The sequence below is a fragment of the Bombus bifarius genome, unplaced genomic scaffold (assembly GCF_011952205.1).
Source record: "Bombus bifarius isolate JDL3187 unplaced genomic scaffold, Bbif_JDL3187 scf7180000007977, whole genome shotgun sequence".
Lineage (NCBI taxonomy): Eukaryota > Metazoa > Arthropoda > Insecta > Hymenoptera > Apidae > Bombus > Bombus bifarius.
This window is the reverse complement of record NW_022884362.1, coordinates 3,654,332-3,668,236: the sequence shown is the minus strand read 5'-3', so window position 1 is coordinate 3,668,236 and position 13,905 is coordinate 3,654,332. Positions and strand designations below refer to the sequence as shown.

The following is a 13,905-nucleotide window of genomic DNA, read 5'->3' as shown; positions in this document are numbered from 1 at the left end:
TCGATCTATCGATCTGACCTTCTTGTTCCTTTCGTAACTGCTTATTATTCCACTTTGAAGTAATGCATTTTCTGAAATACAATACGTCGATACATTCTATCCAATACGTATAATATTGCGGATTCTGCTATCGACGTACGATTTATGGTACTATATTTTATATAGTAGAGTTGCATTATGTTGCAGAACAAACGCCACGGCCTATGGTCCAAAATACCGTTAGAAATATTTTATGAAAACTGGTCTCGAGGTTTTGTTTGTTCCTGAAACTGGAATATATGTCAGTTTACTTCAGCCAGTAACGTAATCTCTTCATCGCCGCCAACGCGTCCTTTTCATTGGGGCTTAATTAAATGTATGGTCGACACGCCGTGGCGCGCCTCGCCGGAGGAAACGAGAACAGGAGAGCTCCAGCTTTGACCGAGGGGGGCCAATGAAGAGCGTAGTTGAAAGGGTCGAGGTCGTGCCCGTCGCGCATGCGTTTCAAACGAAAGGCAGATATTTCAGAATTTGTCGATTCGACTCCCTCTCTCTTCGTCTTTCTTTTGCATTGCAGAACAATTTTTTTATTAGACGCGCGACATTACTCATCCTGCCGTATCGGCACACCTAATTAAAACTTTTCTCGTTCGTCTCGTGATATGTTGCAATTTCGCTGGTTCGTTTCATACAATGCATTACAAATATTTGTTCGATCGTTCCAAATAATAAAATACGTTGTTCTCGTCTCGTATCGATCGTCTCGCGTTATTTATTCGTAAAGCCGAATAAAAAACGATCGTTAGAAAAATAACTCGAGAATATATTAATATCCACTTTCGATCACCAATATGCTAGAATCAAATATATAGAGTGAATAGTGGTTCTATGGTACAGATATTTAAATAATCCGCAGAAAGTAAACGTATAATTTCACTCGATCTAAGGGTGAAGTGCATGAATAAGTGAATAGCACTTTATTTCCATCGTTCCCGTTTTTCCTACAAAAGTAGGCTAAGTAAATAACGGCGCATAAAATTAATGAGCAGAGGAACGATTCAAATCTTCGATGCTCATAGAAAAGTTAAGTTATAATTTCAAATGCGACAATCTCCGGCTTGCATACGATAGATCGATGGCATTAAAAATGGCATTAATATTTATTCTAATATAACGATCTAAACATAATGATAAAATAAATTACCAGATTGAACGTTATAACGATGTATTTCTAATCGAGATAAATCGTTTCTACGAATTAGAAGAATTAAATAATGGGGATACGTAAGTCACGATTACGATCGCCAGTCTCATCCACTTAGATCCTACTTGCCGATATATTATGTCGGAACGAATTACGAAATATCTGGATCGATAATATCGAAGTTAATATTTCATTCGTAATTTGTGCAACTTTTATGTCGAGATACCCGACTTTCGGGTCAGACGTGATTTCAACCACAAAGTAGATCACTGTACCGCTTCTACTATTAGTGTTGCAACCTTTTTGGCGCTACGCTTGCTTGATGCAATTTAAGATTGATTTTGGGTTCTCCGCAAACCTTTTAGCAAATGTCTCAAAATTATAGCGAACATCAATATAATACTTGAAAAATGACCAATGAACGTCATTTTCGATGTTTCCAACAGATCATAATTACATTGAATTAACTGCTTTTTATTGAGTGACACTCTTTCTTCTTTTTTATCTCCATCACTCTGTACACTTTGCTCTACACTGGACGTTACAACTAAATTCAAATAAGATATCGCGTAATTGTTTCTTCGTTGAAGCAGCGTTTATAACGAACATGAACGATGTACTGTATGACGTAATATTTACTCATTGTGTTACATTTTTAAAGAATAACCTTTATATTTAGCTCGAAATTGTTGCTTTCGTTGAAAGGGTTCCAATATACTATCGATCAAAGGAAAGGGTTATCGTCCCCATTGCGTAACATTAGCAAGTCTCGTCGCAAAAGGTTAAAAGCATATATAATAAAATAGCACTATACTTTGATCTTAAAATACGTCCCTTCACGCTTTCCCTATATTTTTAACAGATGCATCACGATCAGAAATATGAGGATATTTACTTATTACATTTATTGAGAGAATCTAAGAAATTTTGAAAAATGATCAGCAAAACATAGAAACAGATTTAATCAAAAACTTATTATTATCCGTGTCCAAGAGATGGCAAAGGATAATATAAAAAATATTTTTCTTTTTATTTCTACACCTCTATATTAATAAAATAATTGTACGAATGCTTTCGTCTCTCGCTGCATATATAAAATTTGTCTACGGAAAATTCACTCGCCAATCGCTACACACGTGCACAGACCAAAAAGTTAGGTTTTTCATATTCGTGAACATGCAACGGATACACCGGTTTAGCCTGTTATCAAGAGTCCGACCCTATCCTTCCGAATACGCAACACCAATGGGATTAAAAATCATTTGGCAGCGTCTGATTCTAAGGTTTCTCGGCGTACCACAAGAGACACTTAGAAAGTCGGAAGTGTAATGTATTCCAGCTCGTGTAGCTATCAGCCGGCGTAGAAATCGGTGTATTGTATGTCGATTGCAGACGGTTGCAACGAGACACTTCCTGACGCGGTGGTGTACCAAAAGCCAAAGAAGAGAAAAGGGCACGGATGCAATAAAGGAAGGAAAAGCGACGTAGAAGAAGTGAAAAACCTGGCAGAGAACGAGTCATGGCTTCGTAGTATGTATGTATGTACGCGAACGAATAATAGGTACGTGTGCATGTACATAGGTATATGTGGGACAAGCAAAATGGAGTCTGGAGGTTCGGGTCGATATGAACGCGGCAGCGCTATTGCAGCAAACCGCCCCCTATTCCTATCGTTCCGCTTACCTCCTTCTTTGCGTCCTTCCACATCCACGTACCACCCCCTTATCACCTCACCTACCATCGCTCAATCGCTATCGACACCGTTGCTTAATTAACATTGCTCGATACAAGCATCTTTGTATAGTGCAACGTGTCACCGAGATACGACCGATAGATCAAACGCTGATCGGTTGCTCGTGAAACAATGAGACTTCGCGTGGAAACGTATAAGCGAGCTTTTTCTGCCTATTGATATATCTTTTATTGTCACATTTTGTACGTATTTGTCTTCGTTCGATTGGAATAACATCGAACGGATTCGATCAAATGAACACAGTGAGTCACGTAACGCTGTTTGTTGTCTCCGAAGCCGTTGTAGATATCGGTTTGCTTTCTTTTCTAAATTACGTAGCAGAGAAAGCCAGTCATTGTAAATTGGGTAACAATTGAAAGAGGTTCCCCTCGTCATTCTAAATGTAACGGCTTATTGATATTTTATTACTTTAACAGCTGTTGCCAACTGAGTAGTATTCGTTTAAAACGTGTTAAAAAAATCTGTATAGTTACAGCAGCACGCACTTTTGACGCTAGGTGTAAAAAAATAATGAGAGAGCGAACGTTTATGCAATAAGATGATATTTTATTAATTCTTATATTAGACGTTTTATTAAGATCGAAGAATATATTGAATATATTGAAACAATAAAGAATAATATTTCACGGTATAGATACGATTATAACTTGATTTTCATTGATTGCGATAAAAATAGCAAAAAGATATATGCATTTTAACGTATCAATTATCTTTGTCAGCTTTAATTTTAATATCTCGTTTTAGTGAACTTTCATAGGGAATAGCGTGATGTTATGAAACATCTAAAGAATGTTGATGAAATTCATATCTGGCAGAGGATAAATTGGACACAGCGTGTCCATATTTCGTAAGTTTTTAATGAAATTCCACTTCGCTTAAGCTCAATAATATTACACATTTTCTTATATATTAAAAAAAGCCGTTTGCACACTCAAAGCACGTGCAAGCAAACATAATATAGAAAGGCAGTGAATATTTGATATGCCTGCAATCGGATTCTTTGGTAATTAAATTGTCTAATATGATAAAAACACTTGGGGCTTCAGATGACAGTGCACCGCCTATTTATGTAAAAGTACGGTTGATGCCAGTTCTACGAATAAAATACACTTTATTTATAAAATACTACCTACGTTCATTCCTATGAAAAATAAAACTTTTATGAATTTTTAAGCCCTAATTGGATAAGAATTTTCTTGTAAAATTCGATATAGAATGTATCGTACGAATCTAATTCAGAACGATCTAAATCGTTTCCTTGCAGCTACATTGATTTTATAATTTTCCACGCGCTGCGCCGCTACGATACAGAGTTAATATTATCTTGATAATCTCCGCGATTACACTCACGTATAGAGAAAAAATAACCAACCTAACCCACGGCTCGATAATTGATACAGGTTGTTGCTCCAGGTGATGCCTAACCTTACCCATACTGATCAGTATAGTATTGATTAGTCAGTAACTAGAAAGTAGACATTTATTTGGCATCGTAATTTTAATTCAATTTTTATTCGTCGTATAAATATTATTAAAATTCATTCAGAAAAAAATAAATCGTCGATAATATTGTTCCGAGGTAAACGTAAAAAAAGAATTAATTTCCTATAACACGAAATACGTAATAGTAGTAGATATTCGATTAAGAATTGGAACATTTATGATAAATCCATCCACTAGTTTCACCTTCGTTTCTTTTCTCTCCTCTTTTATCTGTAAACACCTAGCATTCGAGCTAGCTGTGTGTGTGTCATTAACAAATTGCCGACAGACATACGATCAACACACTGAAATCAATGTCATTGCGATCGATCTGGTCGTTATATGAAAGAATCTGCACACACAGTTTCCATGTCATTAACTGCACGTAGCAAAGCGTACATGCATGATACTTATAAATAATATTCGGCATATATTTTCTGTAAAAATATTTAACAAGCCGATATAACGTAAATAAAGGACATGATATTTCTCGATTACCGAATCCCAACTAAAGAGTGTTGCAACAAGGTAGCCTTCCAGTAATTTGAATAAGCCAAAACAAGATCAACTCATAGTCGATTGAAATTAAATCGCTTCCTGAACACTATAAATACATAATCAACTAACATTCGAAACAACAAACTTTTACACCTTCGAACGTCAAATCTTCGAGTACCAAGCCTAAGTCATTTGTCTCCTCCAAACAAATATAATCTAAATATCGAAGTTGTCTTGTCTTGAACCTTGTTACTGCTAATCCTACAATAAATTAATCAACCAATTTTTATCGGGCACTAAAAGAAATCTCCTTGTACCTCATAACTTCAATCGCCAGAGGTAAATTATTTTCCGGTTGTTGTGTGCACAGCAAATTTCGAGTTTCTTAATTAGAAGCTAAACGACGGAGTGGAAGGATTCGAAAATCGTTTGAAACCGCTTACTTACACGAGGAGCTCACTTCTCTTAACCCTTGAGACTAAATTAAATGACGTTGGGATGCCATGAACCCTAGTTTAGCGATGAGAGGGCCAGGGCCAGGGAAAGGGTGGCAGTCGGGTTACCGGGTCGAATACGCACGAAAGAACCCATGAAGAAGAGGAAGTATTGAGTGTGCAAGAAAAGGCCAGGACCCTTCAAGCCACCCTCCGACTGTTTCGTCATTCGTATAGGGAAGCATATACGCGGACAAAGACCAAGTATCACGCTCCATTGGTGCAACGTCTATTAAACGATTATTCGGAGAAGACGCCTGGCATTTCGAAATCGTCACGTTTTAATAATCAAATTAGCCTGCTGTTAGTAACACATTACAGCCGATTGTTGGCCCGATGAATAACTCTAACCACCTACAATGGTTTTAATGACGGAAGCGTTTCATGAGATGTTATTAAACTGGGTCACGATCACTGGCGTCTTCGATATTACGCGTCTGCATCGTAAGAACGCATCGAAGGCACAATGCCAAATTTCTTTGAGAAATCCTAAAAGCTGTCGAGAAAGTGCACTTGTTTTCTACAACCACCACATATGTACGTATGTATATTGCGAGTAAAATTAAAGCTGACCTTTTTTCATTCTCTCAGACATTTGTATTTAAAGTAACCTTTCTATCCTTTCAAACAAGTTGATTGAGATGCGTTACATTTCATTTCGACTTTCTTAGAACCAATGATAAAATAAGAATTACGTAAAGCTCTTACGTAAATAAATTAATATTATTAGTGGTATCGTGATAGTTGTGACAAGTCACAAATTACAAGCTACGAGTAATAATAAATTTTCTTGTAGAACAATAACGTACATAAATTTGATAATCGAACGAACAAAACTCTGAAAATAAATTTTACAACTTGCAATCAGCTTTGTGCAAAGTACTATTTTACAAGCTATCATCGCTTAATTTTACAAATCATATGTACATTTTAAGAAGTTACAACAAGAGACGTGGAAACGCATATTATGATGCTAATCATTAAATATACAATATATGTCCATATATTACACGGTACAAAACATTACAATACAAAAATCTTGCATCATTTACCAAACGGAAATATTTTATTTTTATGAATCGACACTCTGACATCATTTTTACTGTTTACATATTTATTTCCGATTTCCTTCCCACTTCCACAAAATTTATGAACCAGCAAAAATTACAAACTACTGGTACCACGAAGCAAGTAACTAAAGATTCGCTTCTCCAGTAACACGATTAGCCGTCATTATGACTACGATTATTATTAGATTATCATCGTAGTTAATCCAAGGCTTTTTCACCTTTGTACTATATCGAAGATATATGTCTGATACATTGAGGAAATATATCTATATCTTATACACGAAACTAAATTGAACATCGTAACAGGAAGAAAGTGACGTTCTCCAGTTTGAAACTGTGGATGCACGTGCGTGGAACAAGTCGAAGCGTAGGGAACAGGGCTTTAAGTTCTCTGCTCAAGCATCGACGCTATTGCGGTAACGTGCCGAGGCAAAAACGTTTATTTTCAGTCTACCTTTACACCCCACTGGAAGGAACTTTACACGTAGATGAGCCGAGCTCGCATGCGCGCCTGAGTTCGCGTATCTCTTTATGTGGTTTTGCAACCCAGTTCCATGCGGTTGAGAATTGACAAATAGAAAACAGAAAAATTGCACATACCGCGTGAACGCTATTAGGCATAGCTCACTGGATAACGATGATTAAATTAACGAACGTACGAAAATTTATCGCCACGTGTCAGTCTTTCCTTCGAACGACTGTTCAGGGACCGTTTTAATTGGTCTGCCTTTCGCAAAGAACTCGGTACCTTTTCGTACTCGAAGCTTTCTTTCCCCTGTACGCTGTTATCGACATCCTGCCTGCTATAACAAACGCGTTTTACGAAGCAAGTTAATTATCTTGTAGCGAAGAAAATGGGAGATAGACCAATCTCGCAAAAACACGATAGTGAACAGAATTTAAAAGGCGTGTCGGTAATAGGTATGTATGTCAAGATTACGGAGACATGTATGGAACATTACGTACATTACACGTTGTGCATAGTGCTTTTATACATCAGAATGTAACGATCGTCATGCGTCATTAATCCATGATGCAAAAATAACAATTACACATGCAGGAAATTGATATTAATGGCTACCGCGTTTCTTTAGAGATCGCTACGGATAAACGGAGCACAAGAAACTCTTAGATGGGAGAAACAAAAATTTGTACATGCAGTTTATTATATGCAAACGAGCGAAGACTATTTTCTTTTTATTGCATCGTTGCTTATTTTCTTTATAAGAATGTAAATTACAGCTGAAAGCATCAGCGATATTTCTATTATTTATCTGTTATAATTCTAGCCACATATAGCGGAATATTACAATGTAAATTACTGAGTTAATATGCAATAACAAAGTTGGAATTCACGAAAATCGAGAGTCATGCAGTATTTTCCGCATCTTCGAACTATGTACCTATTTAACTTTCAAACTATGAGTCGGATAAAAGACGCTTTTGCAAACGAACATAAAATATCGTGATATCGAAACACAATGGAGTTAAAACTCTTCGAGGAACTTGTATCTACTTGATTTCAATGATATTGATAAGCTCTTTAAAACTAATTTCAATTTATGATCTCATATGAAAGTAAAATAAAAAACATAGTTTCCAACTAGTTCATCGTTAACTTCTTTTGTTTCAGTGGCAGTTCCTTGCACCAAATTCAACTCAATTTACCTCGTAATCACTATTCAAAATAAAAATTTGAAATCCGCTCTATACGTTTTAATCTCCTTCGACGTACAAGAGATATATTTTAAAAAATCCTGCATTACAGAAAAATATACAAATGAAACATTTACATGCTTTATACGCTTCGCAATGCGTAATATAAATTGAACAAATTTTCATTTCACGATTACACGTTAAATCCCCGTTCTTTGCTGATTACCATAAAAATTGCATTACTCGTTTCCTAAACGATTCCTGCGACCGGATGAGTGATACGTTAAAAAGCACACGTATTCGTAACAAATGTAGGCGTGTGTTGCATTGCGTTGCATTGTAAGCAATCAGATGTAACCCAGTCTCGTCACATATGTCTTTACGCGCTAACTTCCATAAATTTACGCACAGTATGACACGTCATGCCGCGAACAATACTTGTAGGATGCTTCCCTGCATGAAGACCATGAAATTATAGCGGTCATGCCACTGAATGTCACAAATAACGAGACATACATCTCGGATAAAGTACACGAATGACCTAAATTCATCATCACCAGACGCTACAGGGCCATCACGCCCTTCATCATTCGCAAATTCGAAGTGAATGTCGGTCGTTATAAAGTTCGATACGAAACGCTTAAGGAAAGTCTGATCAGAAAACTGTATATCTGTTACATATTTCAGCGTCACCTTTGTGCTTTTATCCTATCACTGATTACGTATCGTACGTAAACTAAGTTGAACAGCAACAAAACTTCCGTCCACTGCGATTATACCTGAATCGATCTGACTTCGTTTGTTCAGATATCTATAGTATGACTAACGAAACGAGTTCATCGAACTGACCCGCCTCCATTATGTACATATCGGAAAGTTCAATCAAAGATCTTCAAACATAAACGTGGAGAGATTCTTAAGAAAACTCGTAGATCTCGAGTACTCAATAAGCAGATGATATCGTTCGATGCTTTCAATTAAATCTGAAGGTTCAAAGTCCGACCTAAACAAAAATTGTATACCTTTGTCTTTTATTAAATTTGAAATTAAATTACAGGAACGATTACTATGTATATGCATAGTTGCGCGTTAAACGATTTGAGATAGTAACCATGGCCTCGTAGCATGAATGAAGGTTCATTTATGACGATCCATTTACAAGGTCCATACTGATAGGATTATGACGTAATTTTACGTGAGCCCAACGTGTACATTGTACATACCGAGTAGATAAACGGAGTTACGTACAATGTACGAATTACAGATGCCGGGCGGTATAAGTATAGTAACTAAGTTTATGTAATCTTTGTGTGCATAAAAGAATTTCGTAGGAGTACGGAGAATTCTGATAAGTGATGCAACAACACTCCCTCTGATAAGTTATCAGAAATGCATGAATTCTCAGGAATTCGGGGGGAAAATGTCTTAAAAGTACTACAAGATGTAGGTATTGTACTGATAAAAATATTCACGGCTGAATATTAATATTTAGTAATTTAATACTTGGAAATATTATAACCTGATGAAATCTATATAATTACATTAAAAATATTTATTTTATTATAGAACGAAACACACTGTTTGCTGTTACTCGTTCATAATGTGTCAAGACAATGAAATATTATTCATTAGCCTATTTAAATTCATACAGATGTCGTACATAATTATTTCATTCATAATATCAACGAAGTATGCATAAATTTATGCGTGTACAATGTGTACAAGTCCTCTCGTGTTTTAATAATGTATATATTTTGTATCTGATATCGAATGCAGAACATTGCCCTCACTGCTATTGTATTGTAAGAAAATCGCATTTCAGATATCAATAAAAGCTTTCTTCTAACGGACAAAGATGCGTGATCATCTAACTCTTCTAAAAATAGTACTCCGTGAACTCTTTTTAATACTCTTTTTTCATAAAGAGACAAATTCAATGATATAACATAAAAATAATTATCTTTAGATTTTATCGCATTGTTATAAAATGAAATTTTATTAAATTATTACGTTAAATTATACCGAGAAAGATATTAAATCAAAATTTATGACAGATTATTATCGATACGCTTTCAAAGAATACACGTTTTCGTTCTACATGACTAATATCATGTTTGAGGCAAAATGCGTCTCTGAAAAAGAAATAAAAAGCTCTGGCTCGTAACCCATGCACATTTCTTCAAGTATTTACAGCCCGCTACTTTTTCTGGAAACACCCTTTGATTCATCAGTACATTCGAGAAACCAGAAAAAATACATCATATAAAAATAGACGCTGAATAAATATATCAAAAGACAAGTAGGCACAAAGACGACGTTCTACACTTATGTGTACACGATACTACCTCTTGGTAGTGCCAATAAAATTCCTTGCACTGCAGTTAATGCAAGAAAACGCAAGCATTAATATAATTTTACACGTACCTCCTTAAATACTAAAAATAAATATTTATAATATTTTACTGTTGACCGTATATCCATTCGTTTCGATTTTCGACGAATCACGCAAAAATAGAGATAAAATATAAGATATGATAGTTAAAAATATCGAAAATCGAATATTAGTTACTTCATAATTTTATGTATGAAGGTTAAATCATTTCCTTAAAAGTTATTCGCTTATCAGCATATGTTACAATAATTATTAAATTTAAATAATGTTTCGAACGTTAAGATACCGCTTCTAATTAAAAACACCACAAAATAAAACATTCTTGATACAAGCTCCGTATATAAATTTTTATTTGTATCATGAGAAAAATAAAATACAAATACTTATACGAAATAAAGAAACTTGTACGATTACATTCAGAAATACAGAAACTAGTTTTACGAACAAACTCGTTTTAATGTCGAATGTATAATTAACTTTAGAACTGAATAGAAGATAAATAGAAACGGGTTTTATTGTGTACTGGGCATAGTATACGCTGGACCCATTAAAATCCTGAACACATAACGTGTATTCCCCATCTACAACTTTCACAACCTACGTCCTACGTTAACCATGACCTTTGAGCTGTCCGCTGGAACAATCATTCACTAAACTTAATACAGCTCTTTGTACGTTAATGTCGCTAATAAAAAGCAAATATATGTATGTACGATGGAAAATTCATTACTCATTACAGCAACAGCCTCCATGTATGTTCTTACCAATTTTTTCTATTACTTGAAACGTTTATAACTTATGAATAAGCAAAACTATGCTGGTATTCATGTTCAAGGTTATTATTCTATCTCTATTTTTATTCTTATTTTATATGCATCGCTATAACTTGCTAATGTCTACTGATAATGTATAATGATAAAAAGCAGATTCTGTGCTGATAATGAGCCATCTTAAACAGACCTGAGTATCAATTACAAGATTTTGTAAGATAAATGTAACATTTTTTACACTGTTTTATAAAACAACATAAGTTCCTTAGATTTACACGTAAACCTCTAACAAAGTTTTAATTAAAGAAGGAATACCGTTAACTATTTGTTGCTATTTCTACGCATGTAAAAAAGTTGACCGAAATAAAAGATGTTTGAATTGTGAAAATATGTCTTTTAACAACATTTAGTTCTGAATAACGCAATAAATTATACATTACGTAACTCCGCGAATTTATTGTTTAAATGCGTTAGTATTCTGGATTGTAATTAAATATCAAGAGCCCTTTATAAAAGTACCTTAAGATAGTTTAACAAAGGATGCTGCAACATTACCTTGTTGACCAGATTGGATTGATTTAAACCTAAACAAGTACCCTATCGACCTGAACAGAATCTTTATTAAGTGCATTTAATGAACGCCGAGCAACTTAAATGATTGTACTGTTAAAACATCGTAATGATAAAAAGGTGGAAATTATGAATAATCCTTTAGAATTCTTCTTAGTCCAAAAAGAACAAACAAATAAAATAGAAGTTTATTCATTCGACTATCGTACATACGACCAACTATTTTATACAAAAATGATATATTAAAACAGAATTATACGAATTTGTCTATCTGTTATAGCAATTTCGATTTTTTAATTGTTTGTAAATTAATAATTCGATGTAGAGATTAAATAGAAATTTACATTTTTCTCTTGTTTATGAAATATACATGAAGAACTAGAAATGAACTATCTAATTTTCCTAGATACTTAATCTATCAAATTGTCGTGTCATCAAATTGTTACGCATGAACGAATAAATAGTAGTAGAAGCCATGTGCAAGTTGTAATTCTCTTGAATAAATGCTATCCATTGGCTGTCGTTGTTAGCTGTTAGATACGGCAAAGGGGGATCTAATGATCGCCTGCCAGTTTCTTACGGTACTGTAAGTACTGAAAACCGGATACACAGCTTCCAGTGTCATCTTTCTCTCTTTCATGAATATTAAATTACTGCATTTCATCAAAACTTTATGTTTTCTAATCTTTCTCTCGGTTGAGATCAACTAAAAGAGAGATACTTACTCATCTCCGTTAACGCAATAAACGTTCTGTAACTTGAGATCGTAACAGTATGTCAGGAAAAATATGAGAGCAAACACACGTGGCTAGTACGCATAATAAAATTTATAACGAAATGTATCCGTATAATAAAATAATAAAATTGAATGCTACTATTTGACATTTTGCTGAGTAAAGCTTATGGAATAAACTTAAATGTAAAAAAATTGCATTTTTAATCAAAATCGTGGATATTATACTTTCAAGTATTTTCAAGCAGGCATTGTACCAAATAAAAATTCTCTTTCTATTTTCATATTTAAGAATTGTAAATTCTTATAATTTTTTGGCAGAATAATTGAGGGCCACGCATGAATAAGGATGCACGTATCGTTATAAATCATTTCGTTGCTCGTATAAATGCGTAAGCTAAATTAGATAAAATATACCAACAAATAGATATCATTGCTGTTTACTGTTAGCCTGTTTTCATAGATTTCACATTAATAAAAAATCAATACAAGATACACGCTATACTTAGCTATTCCATTAAACAAATTAACGATTATATTTAGAATTGAAAAATTACTATTACGCTATCTCGCGGTTTGTAATCCAAGACTAAAAAGCCTAACACACATCTCAAATGTGAAATAACTTTCTGACATAAAATGAACTTATAATTGTCCGTATAAAGATAACATACATTATCAATAACTTATACGAACGATCAACGACTAACAAAATCGTAAAATATTATCCAAGAGACATAAATAACGTTACCACGTACCGTTATAGACTTAAATATTAAAAGTAAAATGAATTCCATAGAAATTCTCTTACCTGCTTGCCAGCGCGTGGTAAAGTTTCCACATTGGTACCGCCGACGACGGGCGCTTTTTCCGGTCCTCCATTCTGTTGGCTGACATTTATGTTGGTATTAACATTCGCATGTACATTGGCGTTAACATTGTTCACGTTGTCGGTAAGGTTCGTATTTCCCACACCGGCATCCCCGCCAGTGCCAGTTCCACCCCCGCACTTTCCTTCCTCGCCCGTCATCACTTCAGCCTCACCCTCCGCCAGTTCACCCCTGTCTCACCCTTTCGCGTTCCGCGCCTCGAGCCTTCCTTCCGTTCACTGATTACCAATGTCGGTACGCTGGCCAGAATCCGGATATCTGTTCAAACGAGACGACGAATCGTCGATCAGGAGAAACGGGTCAATCTACGGATTACCGAGCTGATTGGTTAATTCTTTGAAATCTTATTCCTCCTGTCTCCTTCGTTGCTGGCACCTTCGCTACTCGTACTACCACGTCTATACAATATCGATC

The 13,905-nt window shown here is 35.0% G+C and overlaps 1 protein-coding gene across 28 annotated transcripts in view; it reads right to left on the bottom strand.

Annotated features, from left to right (window-relative positions):
- Positions 1–13,905, bottom strand: part of LOC117204252 (ankyrin-3-like) — a 91,757-nt gene that overhangs the window by 75,881 nt on the left and 1,971 nt on the right. For 26 of the 28 annotated variants that reach the window (XR_004487039.1, XR_004487040.1, XR_004487041.1 and 23 more), the window contains exon 2: positions 13,413–13,749. Coding sequence is in view for 11 of the 28 variants with exons in the window: in XM_033441471.1 (XP_033297362.1) it covers positions 13,413–13,631 (219 nt within the window). In the remaining 17 variants the exon portion in view is untranslated. Of the gene's footprint in view, positions 1–13,412; positions 13,750–13,905 lie in introns of those variants that run through there. The other 2 variants (XR_004487045.1, XM_033441470.1) reach the window with 1 other exon arrangement.